The sequence below is a fragment of the Sus scrofa genome, chromosome 13 (genome assembly GCF_000003025.6).
Source record: "Sus scrofa isolate TJ Tabasco breed Duroc chromosome 13, Sscrofa11.1, whole genome shotgun sequence".
Classification (NCBI taxonomy): domain Eukaryota; kingdom Metazoa; phylum Chordata; class Mammalia; order Artiodactyla; family Suidae; genus Sus; species Sus scrofa.
Genome location: NC_010455.5, coordinates 99742367 through 99757826, shown reverse-complemented (window position 1 = coordinate 99757826; position 15460 = coordinate 99742367). Strand labels below are relative to the sequence as shown.

Here is a 15460-nt window from a genome sequence, read left to right as displayed (position 1 = left end):
GCTTTAAGTAGTCTACGTTCTATCACTAACTCTGTGCTCTCTTAACCTGATTTCTGGTTCATAAAATGAGGACAGTCTCCTAGGATTGCTGGTAAAGATCATGTAAAGTAATGGTTTGGGGACACTGGGAAAGTTGTAAAACTGTGTAAATATAAGGTGTTAATACTTTTATACCATTAATGGTTTGCTTAACTGACATTGATCAGAAGTGCCTGTTCCCAGCCAGCCTGGGATAGGAGCTAAGAATGAATAAACAAGGAAGTCACAGTCTTTTCCCTCAAAGATACCAGTGTAGTGAGAGAAATACTCTAGTCATGCAAAGAAATAATTTTAACACAGTGTGGTATTACAGTAGAGCTGGGTGTAGAATGCAGTGGATTTCCAGGAATGCTCTTCATGTGGTGACGTTTGCACTGAGTGTGAAGGGTGAGGGGTTCTGGGAACGGGGGGTTGCAGGTTCCTGGGTGAGGTGATGGGAATGTGCAGCTGGGCTGAGGCCTCAGGCAAATCCTGGGAAATGGAAATGTGGAGGGATGTAGGAGGAGTGGGGCCCGAGAGGGCGCTGTCTCAGCTTTGTAGGCCCTGGTGACTGACCCTTGGAAGCTTAGGGGGATGCTAGTAACTTGGAATGGAAAGGGAGGGGGCAGGTAAGACCACTGGTTTATGATGGCCATGTCCAGTGCAGTTCAGTGGCCTTTTTTAAAAAAAGATATATTTCTCCTGCTAGGCTTGCTAGCCAGTCTGGAGAAGAGCAGAGGAGGTGGAAGGTAGGAGGCAGTCCGTTTGGTGGCTAAGTGCTCACACTTTGGAGTGACAAGGTGGGGCTACACATTCTAGTTCCACCTCTTCCTGGGTGTGGACTTGGGCAAGTTCATTCACTTCTTTGGGATTCTTTATCGGTAAAATAGCAGTGAAAGGATTTGTTGGGAGAGGAAGATGTTCCATGAGGAAATGTGGATACCACACTCAACGCAGTTCCGTAAGTGTGGAAGCAATGGTAGATGGGAGAGTGACCAAAGAAACAGATAGTAAGGAGCTTAAAAGCACCTGGGCTGATGGGTGAGCACAGATTCCATCTGGGAATTGAAATATTAAAATCAGGAAAGGGCTGAAAAGTTACACTTCAGAAAACCAGGGCCAAGGGACTAGAAGCTTCAATGAAATAGAAAAGCAGTTTGGGGTGAGAGTAAAAAGGGGCCAGAAGCAAGAGAGTAAGAGGACCTAGGATTTCCAAGGTCAAGCTTTGAGGGCGCGTTCAAGCAAGCACTTGCCCTTCTCATTGCCATCCATCCTTACCTAATATTTTAAGGTGTTAATTAACGCAACTTTTAAACGTAAGAAAATCACCTTTTTTTTTTTTTTAAAGGAAGTTGAATTTGTCGATGGATCACTTTTAAAATTGAAAAGTTATATTGAAGTGTATTTGGAGCAACCCATGGAATTTAAATTACTTTTGGTTGAAAAGGATTCTGAGGAGATTGTATGGAAAGCAAAGCTGAGAGAGTGTGAGTGTTTTGTCTCTTGAATTAAAACTCTGGTTTCGGGGGAGGAAGCAGACAGTGGTCTGTCGCATCACTGTAACATTAAAAAAATTCGATTCAGGGAGTTCCCGTCGTGGCGCAGTGGTCAACGAATCCGACTAGGAACCATGAGGTTGCGGGTTCGGTCCCTGCCCTTGCTCGGTGGGTTAACGATCCGGCGTTGCCGTGAGCTGTGGTGTAGGTTGCAGACAAGGCTCGGATCCCGCATTGCTGTGGCTCTGGCATAGGCCGGTGGCTACAGCTCCGATTGGACCCCTAGCCTGGGAACCTCCATATGCCACGGGAGCGGCCCAAGAAATAGCAAAAAAAAAAAGACAAAAAAAAAAAAAAAAATTTGATTCAGAGAAACAAAGGCCCCAGCTCCTGGGACAGAAGTGCCCATGCTGGTTCTTAGGCACCCACCATCCAGATCCTGCATCAGTGGGCGCACAGAGTCCGTATTTGCTGTCATGTCTTTGTACTCCAGAGATGAAACCCAGTCTGATCAGTTTGGAATTCTGACCTGGTTTAAGCAGGAAGCTTTTCTATAGGTGTGATTCTTAGTCTTGATATTATGCCCCTAAGTTAGCCAATTTGAAACAGGACCTTTTATCCAAACTACAATTACTTAACCTGGGAGGGGTCCTAGATGGGACTCTGTACTGAAGATTGTACTATTTTTTTCTCGGTATTCATTCATTTGTTCAAATAAATGAACTTAATAGATGTTACTTCTTAATCACAACAAATGCCACAGTACTAAAGGTATTTAACATGTAGTGACCTGAATAACAGGTGTTCTTCTAGACCAAATCTCTTGGTAGTTTTAAAGATCACTTTTTAAAGACCACTCACTCTGTGTTTAAACTCATTTGATGATATTCGGCATTGTAAGAGAATGCTGGTTTACATTATTTTGGGGGCTTAAACCTAATGATTAACCGAAGTTGCCCATAACCCATTAAGGCATCTTCACTAAAGGGACCAACAGAAGCCCTGCCTAAGGCATAGGCACCTGTTAGAGCAGGGACTGAATGTCACAGGGCGAATCACAATGAAGTGTCCAGAAAGAACCCCCCAGCGCAGAATGAAAATACGTATATGAAATTGTTTTGTGTGGAGTATATGTAAGTTCACTTAAAATTGAAAGATGTTTATTTTTATGGCTTCCTTCTCCATATGGCATGTGATGCCAGTGTTCTATCTACATAGTTATAGATTTAAAGAAATACAGAGCAAATGATATTTCACCTGGCATATGGGTTTGGCATATATATGGTATGCAGATGACTGATGTTTGGCAAACACTTGTCCCACAAGATGTTTTGGAAGGAGTACTTTTTTATTTATCCTGAAAGGTCAAGCTGAGTGTATTGCATACATACTAAGTTAAAACTCAAGACTCGTATTCGAACTTCAGAAGATTGCCAGGAACCCAGTGCTTTCACAGATCTATTGCCTTAATTCCAATTTTAGATCACCTTTCCAATTGCTACTTATTGTACTTTAACAGGTGACTGGGTTCAGCATGATCAGAATCAAAACGTTTCAAAAAGCAACACAAGTGGTAAGTGCTTGGAACCAGACATTAAACTCTTCCATCCCTTCCATCCACTAGAATTTTAATTTTGCTGTGCAAATACAGTAGTGTCAAGGATCTAAGTCTTTCATAACTCTTTAATTAGCTGAAGGACCTTTGAATCCATTTGTTCAATTTGTTTCTATCTGAATGATGATGTAAAAAAAAAATCCAGTTTGAAGTTGGGTAGATAGTAAGAGCATAAAGGAAAGCCAATTTGTTGTTGTTGTTTTTTAAAGGTAACAGGCGACGAAAAATGAGTAGCAGCTTACCTGATGAAGTGGTCTATGATAAAAGAATGAAGCAGTTTGACACTTCAGGTTTGTAAAAATGTTGTCCATGGCTCTCAGTCATTTTCCCTGTCTCCCCTATTGACATTCAACCAACACGGGTGCTTTTGGGGTCAGTCTTCCTGGAGCTACATCCCAGGTATTCCTTCCCTCCCAGATAAGGTCCCTGTGTCCCTGCTTCTCAGGCCTGAATTATGGTCCTCCTTGGTCTGCCCCAGCAGACGTTTCCAGCTTGACTGCCCACTCTTCCCCTTTGCTTGGCGAAAGTAGAATGAAGGGCCAGGGGAAGCTCCTGCAGCCTGTGGTGGGAAGGGCCAGGGCCTGTCCATCTGCCCATTTCCCGTAGCACTGAGGCTTTCGGCCTCTGATGCAGAAGACCATGAATGTCCATTGAAAGAGTGAATTGTGAATGTCTGTGTGTGCATTCACTGGCCTCATGGCTATTAGCTATGTCATGGGAGGGAGCTGCCAGCTTGGTTTTTGAAGACAAGGGCCAACCTAATTTCTTTCAGTTAAATGACAGAGACCAAGGCTTGATAGTTGTAAAAAGACCATTGAGGTTCAAACATTTAACAATAGTACTCCAAGGAGCCAGAAGATGGAGTATGTACCTCAAAATTCAAGTCGAGCCAGAATTCACACGTTTAAGTTAAAAAACCCAGACTCAAATTATGAGACCGGGTCTCAAGGCTTTGGGGGCCTTATATAGATTCACGTTTTTATCAAAATACCTTTTTTTTTTTTTTTTGTCTTCCTAGGGCTGCACCCATGGCATATGGAAGTTCCCAGGTTAGGGGTCCAATCATGCACAGCAGCATCAGATCCAAGCCTCATGGCAACACTGGATCCTTAACCCACTGAGCAAGGCTGGGGATCAGACCTACATCCTCATGGATACTAGTTGGGTTTGTTAACTGCTTAGCCATGATGGGAACTCCCAAAATATCTTTAATTTACAGTTATAAGGTGGTATGAAGCTCTAAATGCAGATAAAACTCTTGCTCTATAGACCAAAATAAGATATTCTTTATTTGCTAGAGCAGGAGGTGGTGAGGGTGATATATGTCTGATTTTACTCTGTGTCACTAGAGACATGTTTATTATATCTATTAAGTGAACATCAAAATAAGCGAAGCTCAAGAATTATTTTTAAAACCAGCCAAGGAGTTCCCATGGTGGCTCATTCGGTTATGAACCTGTCTAGAACTAGTATCCATAAGAACGAGGGCTCGATCCCTGGTCTCCTTCAGTGGGTTAAGTGAGCTGTAGTGTAGGTTACAGGTGCGTCTCAGATCCTACATAACTATGGCTGTGGTGTAGGCCAGTGGCTACAGCTCTGATTTGACCCCTAGCCTGGGAACCTCCATATGCTGTAGGTGTAGACCTAAAAAACAAAACAAACAAAACCCGTAAATATTAGCTCAAGTACAAGTAGCTAGAAATAGAATTAAAATTATCAAATAGTACCTACAAAGATTAAAAGCTTCCTACTTTTTTAGAGTTGACAGTGTGGTGTCAAATAAATTAATACTTACTTTTGTTTAGGTATTTACCCAACAATTGTTGAGATATTGTATCACTATCCGTGTAGTTTCAGACTCCATGTATCACCATGTTGCTTTTAAAAATATGATCATCTCTCAACCTTAACAGAATCACTTTGAGATCTTATTAAGCTCTAGATTCAGAGTCTGGTTCAGTAGGTTTGAGGATGATCCTGAGAACTTGTGTTTTTGATGGGTTCCCTGTGCAGTTTTCGTTGTAGCCGTTTGAGAGGAAGGAGCCCCCCCACCTCAGGAGACCACCATAGGGCAGGGGCCACCCTTCAGAACCCATTCTTCAGTCTAGAAAGTCAGAGAGGAAACTGAGGTGAGTTAGGGTCTAAAACAAATGTTTGGCTCACATCAATGGATTGTTAGCTGTAGCTGAGCAAAAGGGTTACTGCCCGGGAGGAGGGGCAGTAAGGATTCTTCCTTCCTCTCCCTCCCGTCTAATGTCACATTTGGTGTTTCTAAGGCCTGGAAGATCCTTAACCTAGATTTTGCAGCCAGTGGGCTTTGCTGCACCGTAGTTCAACCGGCTAAAAAGTGTGAACGAAGAAAATCTAGCCTACTGCTAGGGCAGATGTTTTTAATGGAGCCAGTGGTTTGCATTGGCAAACACATGCTGTTCCAAGATTATGACACTGTGACTTAGCAACAGGTATTACAAATACCATCCCCTGATGTTTGTGTGGAATGTGCTTTTTTGTCTAATGCCAGGAGATGGCGTAATGGAGCCTGCAATTCATATCTCTTGCTGTCTTCTTTAGTGACCACTAAAGGTAGCATTTTGTGTGTGGCATTAAGACTTAGATAAAGATGCAGAGGTGAGCAAGGCAAAAGCTGTATATTTTTCTTTTTGAGCCACATAAATGATTTTTGACGCCTGATTTTTTTTCTTACTCCAACCTAATTTGTGCTGCTTTGTAAAATAATTTTACTCCTTGAATTATTGAATTATCATTGTGAGCAATTTAATACCCGAATTTTATGTTATGTGAAATTGTTCCCTTCAGTCCTTAAGATAGTTTGGAAAGCAGGGATTTTTTTGGCACTTAAATATATTTTAAAAGCTTTTATTAAAGTTTTGAATCACAGGTTTTTTAATATAAAGAGAATGCATTTTCATTATAATTTGCTATAAATGATTGAAATGTTGAGAAGAACTACTGAATTCTTCACCTGCTTTTAGATGGAGCGAAGACTAAAACCTTGTTAACAGACACTCAGTTGTTTGACCTTGCTGAGAAGTTGGGGAAGGAGTGGATGAAAATTGCCATTGCCAACCTGAAGTTGAAGATGAGTGATATTGATGCTATCCTGGAGAAGAAAGAAGATGTCACCATGAATAAGTTTAGGATGCTAAAGAAGTGGCAAGAAAAGGAGAAGAGTAATGCGACAGCTCAGAATTTATGTAACTGCTTGAAAAACGTCGATTCGGTTGAGGTCCAAGATGTGCTGAAAGGTAAGTGGGAAATTATCTTAATTAGTCATTTACTTGGAATCAAGCTGTGCCTTTGCAAATAGCAAATTTCTGCTATAGAATGTGTTGCTTATTTATAAACTCGGGTTCAGAGAATTGTGCAAATGCAGAAGGAAGAATGTGGGCTGCTGTATCTAAGTAAAGGTGATTTGTGTGTGGAGTCGGTAGACATACTCAATTCCCATCTCAAGGGCTGGCCGTCACAATTTGTCACTAAGCCAATTCTGTTGTTGTTTTTTTTAATTTTAAATTATTTATTTTTTAAAATTAAAGTATAGTTGACTTACGGTGTCATGCCAGTTTTTGCTAGACAGCAAAGTGACTCATATATGCGCACATTCTTTTTTATATTCTTTTCTGTCATGGTCTGTCCCAGGAGATTGACTGTAGTTCCCTGTGCTATGCAGTAGGACTTTGTTGTTTTTCTATTCTACATGTAATAGTTTACATATACTCACCCCAAACCCCCAGTGCATCCTACTTCCTCCTTCCACCCCCTTGGCAACCACAAGTCTGTTCTCCATGTCTGTGAGTTTGTCTGTTTTGTAGATAGGTTCATTTGTGCCATATTTTAGATTCTACATATAAGTGATATTATATGGTATCCCTCTTTCTTTCTTTTCTTTTTTTTCCTTTCTTTTTTTTTTTTTTTTTTTTTTTTTTTGTCTTTTTAGGGCCACACGTGTGGCATATGGAAGTTCTCTGTCTAGGGGTTGAATCAGAGCTATAACTGCCAGTCTACGCCACAGCCACAGCAACGTCTACATTGAGCTGTGTTTGGGACCTACACCATAGCTCATGGCAATGCCAGATCCTTAACCCACTGAGCAAGGCCTGGGATCAAACTCGAGTCCTCATGGTTGCTAGTCAGGTTCATTACCGCTGAGCCACAACGGGAACTCCCCCCTTTTTTGTCTTTGTCTTTCTCTTTCTGACTTACTTCACTTAGTATGAGAATCTCTAGACCCATCTATGTTCCATTGTGTGGTGTGTGTATTTATATATATACACATACCATATCTTAATCCATTCCTTTGTTGATGGACATTTAGGTTGCTTTCATGTCTTAGTTATTGTGAATAGTGCTGCTAAGAACCTAGGGGTGCATGCATCTTTTTGAATGGAAATTTTGTCTGGATATATGCCCAGGAGTGGGATTGTGGGATCATATGGTAGCTCTATATTTAGTTTTCTGAGGAGCCTCCATACTGTTTTCCATAGTAGTTGTACAAATTTACATTGCCACCAACAGTGAAGGGGGTTTTCCACACCCTCTCCAGCATTTATTATTTGTAGACTTACTGGCGATGGCCATTCTGACCGGTGTGAGGTGGTACCTCATTGTAGTTTTGATTTGCATTCCTCTAATAATTAGTGGTGTTGAGGAGCTCCTGCTATGGCGCAGTGGGATTGACAGAATCTTGGGAGCACTGGGATGCGGGTTCGATCCATGGCCCCACACAGTGGATTATGTGCAGCTGTGGCTTAGGTGGCTACTGTGGCTTGGATCTGATCCCTGGCCTGGGAGGTCCATGTGCCATGGGGTGGCCAAAAATGAAAAAAAAAAAAAAAATTAGTGATGTTGAGCATCTTTTTATGTGCCTACTGGCTATCCATATGTCTTCTTTGGAGAAATGTCTGTTTAGGTCTTCTGCCCACTTTTCAACTTGGTTGTTTTTGTTGTTGTTGAGTTGTTTGTATATTTTGGAGATGAAGCCCCTGTAAGTTTTTTTTTTTTTTTTAATTGAAGTATAGTTGATGTACAATATTATGTAAGTTACAGATGTACAATACAGCATACTGAATCACAATTTTTACAGTTATATACTCCATTTATAGTTATAAAATATTGGCTATATTCCCTATGTTGTACACATATCTATGACTAAACAAATTATTTACCTAACTTTAGGCCTCTGTGTTCCTGTCTGTCTAATGGATGACAAGTCCCCAGTATCCTGGGTCTGTTGTAAGAATGAAAAGAGCTATGCATGTAAAGTTTTAGGTAGATAGTGAGGCTCCAGAAGGGGTAGATCGTGTCCTTACTGGAGACCTAAACATTGAGCCTTCTAGACCCTCTGTGGTGCTGAAGCAGTGCTCAGGGAGGCCACTGGGTGGCACTAGTGAACCTCCAGCAGCAAAGAAGGGAAGTAGCAGAGCCCAAGAGAAGCTAAAGGGAATTGCTTCTGGTCTCAATCCAGAAAACCACAGGGTTCCTTCCTTTGTTTTTAAGCACTTCTTTTTTTGTGGCTTGACTTAGCACATTGTTATACTCGAGGTCAAACCAATTCACAACTTTGATTATTATATATTGTTACCATGATTAACAAATGTAGTGTTACTTCTCAGAGGCCTAGGCAAATCAGAGAGAGGTTTTTATTTGGAATTCTATTTGGACTTTTTATTCCTTAAAGAATGCAAATAGACCGTTCTCCAAGGAAGATATACAGATGGCCAACAAGCACATGAAAAAATGCTCAGCATCCCTGATTGTTAGAGAAATGCAAATCAAAACTACAATGAGATACCACCTCACACCAGTAAGAATGGCCATCATTAATAAGTCCACAAATTACAAGTGCTGGGGTGTGTGTGGAGAAAAGGGAACCCTCTTGCACTGTTGGTGGGAATGTAAGCTGCTACAATCTCTATGGAGAACAGTATGGAGGTACCTTAGAAATCTATACATAGAACTACCATATGACCCAGCAGTCCCACTCTTGGGCATATATCCGGACAAAACTTTCCTTGCAAAAGACACATGCACCCGCATGTTCATTGCAGCACTATTCACAATAGCTAAGACATGGAAACAACCCAAATGTCCATCGACAGACAATTGGATTAGGAGGATGTGGTATATATACACAATGGAATACTACTCAACCATAAAAAAAGAATGACATGATGCCATTTGCAGCAACATGGATGGAACTAGAGACTCTCATCCTGAGTGAAGTAAGTCAGAAAGAGAAAGACAAATACCATTGATATCACTTATAACTGGAATCTGATATATAGCACAAATGAACCTTTTCACAGAAAAGAAAATCATAGACTTGGAGAATAGACTTGTGGATGCCTGGGGGGAGAGGGAGGGAGTGGGAGGGACCTGGAGCTTGGGGTTAACAGATGCAAACTATTGCTTTTGGAATGGATTTACAATGAGATCCTGCTGTATAGCATTGAGAACTATGTCTAGATATTTACATCACAACACAACAATGGGAGGAAATAGTATGTGTACATGTATGTATATAACTTGGTCCCCATGCTGTACAGTGAAAAAAAAAAAAAAGAATGCAAAATTCAGAGTTCCTACTGTGACTCGGTGGGTTAAGGATCCAGTGTTGTCTCTGTGGTGGCACAGGTTTGATCCCCTGCCTGGCACAGTGGGTTACAGATTCAGCGTTGCCACCGTAGCTGATGCGCAGGTCACAGCTGTGGCTCAGATTTGATCCCTGGCCTGGGAACTTTTGGATGTTGCAGTGCGGCAAAAAAAAAAAACAGGAAAAAAAAATGCAAAAGTGTATCAGTGCCTCAAAATGTGATAGGAAAAAATAAAAGCCTGTGGTGACTTCTCAGGATGCTGTCAGAGATGGTGGGCAAGCTTTCTGAACTCTTCTGCCAGAGTTTGTATGCAGAAGCTGCAAGCAAATAGAATAGCCAGTTTCAATGTCAAAATTTTCATTTTTTTCTTGGATATGTTGAAATTATGTAAATCACTGAGGCCCACATGTGGAAATCTGCTTATTTGCATATAGGCACTTCTGCTAGTTGACAACAATGGCCCCTGTGCTGTGATAAGGAAATAACTGCAGCCACTTCATCACAGGAAGGCTTGGAAATCTCTCTCACAAGTCCTGTTACTTTTTTGTTTTGTTTTCATCTGCTCCTGACCTCACTAGACAACTTGACTTGCTGATACGTAAAGCTTTAAAAGGATTTGTGACATTTTTTTTTTTAGCAGTGAAAGGGATCATAAAAGCTTTATTAGTCCAATCCTCTCATTAAATAGGAAAATAATTTTTCTGTGAATTGAAAACAAACGAATAAAAAGCCAAAAATTTACCAGTGTTTTATACCCGCCTGTAGCCAAAATATCTGGTTAATTGGCTGAATTTTGTATTTTTATCAGGACGTTTTGGTATCTTGTAACAACAGCTTTTTAAAATGGCACTGGTTTATCTTCGGCTCAGGAAAAAGAAAACCCAGCCACTTCCAGGAGTTGCATTTTGAAATGGACAAGTGACTTTCTGTGAAACGTGCGCCCTTTCCCCTCAACAATGAATCCCTGAATTTGTTTCTCTGATTTGTTAGGTTTCTTACAGGAAAGTTTGGAAGTTGAACTGGAAGAGGAAGCCTCAGGAACTGTCTTCTGTGAAGACCCTCTCTGTGGTAATTGAGTGTAGCCTCCAGGACGGGGGTGCCGCACAGCCTGTGGAATTGGCTCCTCTCACAGGCCCACCCGCAGCTCGCATTATTCAGGGGCAAGGGGACTGTGAAATATTCGGAAACCTTGAGGAAGAAAAAAGCCTCTGTACCATCAAGATTTTTTTTTTTACCCCCTGCTCACATCATCCCACCCGGCTTCCCCACCCAAACAAATATTCTTCCAAAGGTGCTTAAAATGACTCAACTCAGTCAGGTGAGAAATGTGCTAATTTTCCTTTTGGAGTCTGTGAACTATGAAATTCATATCAAGGGTTTGAAACATTTTTAGCAATTACGTGGTCGCGTACTTAAATTGCACCAATTTCGTTTAAGCTTTTTTCATCATAACATTAATAATGAAGAGAGGTTCCTGTTCCTTTAGCTCCCTCGATGCAGACCGACCTGCCGCTGGGTGCAGTATGTCTTTTTATGTGGGTGTGATTTCCATAGCTCACATTACTAACCGGTCTGTCTAGTGGTCTGTTAAACCATTAAGCCAATCATGTCACCTGCTTCTAGGGTGATTAGGAAGCAATGTCAACCTCTCTCCAGCAGTGTTGGTGCAAACGCTCAGAGTGATCCTCTCACCTCACTGGAGATGTTCAGCTGGATCCATTGTCAGAGTCCATATAGGTTTCATCTACCTTCCAAGGTCACCAGGCCAAACACTGAATTTCTTTTTCTTTTTCTTTTTTTGGCTTCGCCTGAGGCCTGCAGAAGTTCCCGGGCCAAGGATTGAACCTGCACCACAGCTGTAACCAGAGCTGCAGCAGTAACAACGCTGGATCCTTAACCCCCTGAGCCACAAGGAAACGCTAAACACTGCATTTCTTGATTTTGACCCCTGGATCATTAACTTTTGTGGGGATGGGGGTGGGGGAATGGGGTCAGAAATAGCCTTAGACAGACCAAGGGAAAACTCATCTCTTCTTGAAGAGGACTTGCCCCAGGGAATAATGGGCCACATTGGCTCTTGTTAATGGGTGATTTTTTTTTTTTTTTTTTCGTCTGTATAAATACTGTCATTCTCCCAGAATCATGCATGTAATGATTAACATTTTGGGTATGCTTTGTTAACTTATTTGAAGAAACTATAAATTACCATTCTTATCCTGTAGATATTAGCTGGAGAGTAAATTCAATCTCAATGAATTCATCAGAGAAATACACTTTACCTGTAGCTTTGCCTGTGAAGAACGAATTCACTTCATAGGGAAGAACATATTTCTAATTGTCAGGGATCCTGTGGAATTCAAATCAGTGTCACTTTATGAGTTTTTTTTTTTTTAATTGTTCTGTATTTTAGGAAGCACATGAAGTTTTAGCATTCAGAAATGTAAAATACTCAAAGGGATTTGAATTTTTTTTAATGTTTATTATTTTTTGTAAGTTGTTTTCCAAAGAGAAGCATAATTTCAGAGATGCTTTGTAGAAAAGCTGGTTTCCTAACAATTTTCAACCTTTTTCCTACCATTGATAAAGGGAAGAATAATAAATCTGCATTTGTACAGTTCTAATGTGCCTTCATTGTCTTATTATTTACTTACAAATAACTTTTTAAAGCATCACAGTGCTCGGTTGCTCCTGCCTTGGCTGTTTGGGCCTTCGTTGGTTTTGTTCCCAGCCCTGGTTCTTAGACTGAGGCTGAGTAAGTATAAACCAGGGTAAACTCACCCAGGAATTTGCACAGATTCTGGAGAACTTGCAGGAATGATTTAGAGTTTTCTCCCTCTAGAGATGGGAAGGTATGTTTTTATTTAAAACCAGGCAGGTTCATATTACTCCCTTACCTGTATCTCTCCATAACAGGATTTTTCTGCACATTTGGGACACATGTGGTTATTTTTTTAGATGGCTTTAGGGGACAGGCTTTCTCCCCTGCTTTGTCATGTGGAAGTATGTTTTCACTCCATTTTCTAAAGAGGCCCCCGTATTTGCTGATATCTAAGTGTGTTCTCTTGAGAACGGTGATTTTCAGCAGTTGGCCCCACCTGTCACTGTTGTTGGAAGTACATGAAGATTTGCCTTTTTCTCTCTACCATTTTTGAGTGCTAGGGCTTGAGAACACAAATCCATGAGTAACATGGTATTTCCTATATTTAGGCTCTCATAGTGTAGTGAGGAAGAGAGAAGACACATAACTTCCTGTTTGCATGGTTATGATGACTCACGGTGACCTTATTAATACAGGAGGCAAACAGGTACCGTGGTTGCATGCACAGGCCAGACCCGGGCCATCTGGGTTCAAATCAAAGCATCTGCTACTTACCGTGTAAGCTTATATGCTCTCTTATTTCAGTTTCCTCATCGATAAAAAGGGGAAGATAAAAGTCCCTCCTCATACGTTTTTTTGGGAGGATTCTGTGCATCTGTGGTAAATATTGTAGAAATTTGCCTGTTACCTGGTAAGCACAGTGTAAACATTAGCTCCTGTTCCTTCTAAAAAAGTTTACATGAGAGTTCCCGCTGTGGTATAGTGGGTTAAGAATCCGACTGCAGTGGCGTGGAAGCATGGGTTCAGTCCCTGGCCCAGTGCAGTGGGTTAAGCGTGTTGCAGCTGTGGCAGAGATTATTATAGCTGTAACAGCTATGGCTCAGTTTCTACCCCTGGCCCAGGACTTCTCTATGCCGTGGGTGTAGCCATTAAAAAAAAAAAAAAGTTACATAAGTGTATCATCTCTGATGTTATATTGATGTAATTTACACTCTATTTTAATATCCTTCTCAAAGATACATACATATAATTAAAGCTTTTGACTTGTTCTAACCAAATACACTTCAACTGAAAAGTTGATACAATTCAGTTTTTGAAAAATGTCATGGTTTTTTTTTCCCCCTTATTTAAAGTAGTTTTCTCAGTCAGCTCACACAGCTACAACAAAATACCTCAAGCTGGGTGGCTTAAGCAACACGTGGATTTCACAGTTCTGCAAGTTGGGAAGTCCAAGATCACAGTGCCAGCGGATTTGGTGTCTGGTGAGAGCTCTCCCTGCTTTGCAGCAGGCCACCTTGTCACTGTGTCCTCACATGGGGCTTGGGGAGAGACCTCTCCTGATCCATCTCTGTGCTTGTGGCCTGGCCTCCTGAAGGCCCCCATCTCCTAACACTGTCACATTGGGGATTGGAGCTTCAACATAGGGATTTTAGGGGAACACAAAAGTTCAGCCCATGGCAATATTGTAATGCACTTTGCCTTAAATTAGAAAGGCAAAATTATGCTAGCTAGAACTAATGTTTGGTCCTCAACCAAGGACAACAACTGTGTGGCCCAGGGTGACATGGCCAGGGGGATTCCAGGTATCTGCCCATGCCAGCCTCAGACAAAGCTGGTTTTCTTCCCTCTTTGTTCTCATGTTTTCTTCCCTCCTTTGGGGTCTAGGCCCTTTGCATCTGTTGAGTTGTCCCATATTCATCTATGGCTATCTGGTTAGACTGCTCCCCAGAACTGACTCATTCCCCAAAAGTGGGGCTTCTGTTTTTAGCTGCTTCATCTATCTATCTATCTATCTATCTATCTATCTATCTATCTATCTATCTAATCTGCTACATAGGGCTGCACATGTGGCATATGGAAAGTCCCAGGCTAGGGGTCGAATTAGAGCTATAGCTGCCAGCCTATGCTACAGCCCCAGCAACATGGGATCTGAACCGAATCTGCAGCCTACACCACAGCTCACAGCAACACTGGATCCTTAACTCACTAAGCTGGGCCTGGGATCCAACCCACATCCTTATGGATACTAGTTGGTTCGTTACCACTGAGCCATGACAGGAACTCTGTTGATTCTCTGATTCAGTCGTTCTTAGATCTAAAAACCACTTCTACTATTTATTTCTTTTTTAAAAGTAATTTGTTATCAAATATCTAATAGACTAGGGCTGGGGCAATTTCAGTCTTCCTAAGTTACTCTGCTCCCACCCTCTCTTCTGGAAAGGCAGAACCCTGCTCTTTGACCTGATTGTTGCACCACACAGCCTCCTCTGCTGAACACCCATGATAGCTGGTGCCCTGGAGAGACAAGGCATCTCTGGGGGTCCTTACACATCTAACCATTTGTAAAAAATTGATGTCAGGCACTGACTAGATGTCAGCACTATGCTTTTTAGGGAGGCACTTAAATTTCCTGGGCTAGGGGTCGAATTGGGAGGTGCAGCTGCCAACCTACACCTCAGCTCCTGACAACATCATGTCCTTAACCCACTAAGCAAGGCCAGGGATCGCGCCTGCATCCTCATGGATACTAGTTGGGTTCTTTACCACTGAGCCACAATGGGAACTCCCTGTACTGTGACATTTAATCCTCACAACATTATGAAATGGGGGCTACAATTTTCTGAATTTCACAGTTAAGAAAATAGTAGCAAAGAGGGTTTAACCAATTTGGCTGAGTCACCAAACCCAAAGGCTAATAGTTATTTTCAAAAATTGCTCATGTTTATTGTTGTATATATTATATGCCAGGTGCGATGCTAGAGCTTTTGCAAGAATTGCTCCATTTAATCCTTGTTCTGATCCCATAGGTAGCTTCTAGAATTATCTTCTCTTCTTAGAAGAGGAACCAGGTAGGGAGAGGGCAAAATGTGGTTATATCATACAAGTTGTAAACGGCAGA

At 41.5% G+C, this 15460-nt stretch overlaps 1 protein-coding gene across 1 annotated transcript in view; it reads left to right on the top strand.

Moving 5' to 3' along the window:
• LOC100514323 (NACHT, LRR and PYD domains-containing protein 1a-like) overlaps positions 1-12364 on the top strand; it is a 41052-nt gene extending 28688 nt beyond the window's left edge. The window contains exons 13-17 of the mRNA XM_021069727.1: positions 1367-1505; positions 3034-3087; positions 3339-3419; positions 6123-6395; positions 10734-12364. Coding sequence (XP_020925386.1) covers positions 1367-1505; positions 3034-3087; positions 3339-3419; positions 6123-6395; positions 10734-10819 — 633 coding nt within the window. The 3' untranslated portion in view covers positions 10820-12364. The remainder of the gene's footprint in view (positions 1-1366; positions 1506-3033; positions 3088-3338; positions 3420-6122; positions 6396-10733) is intronic.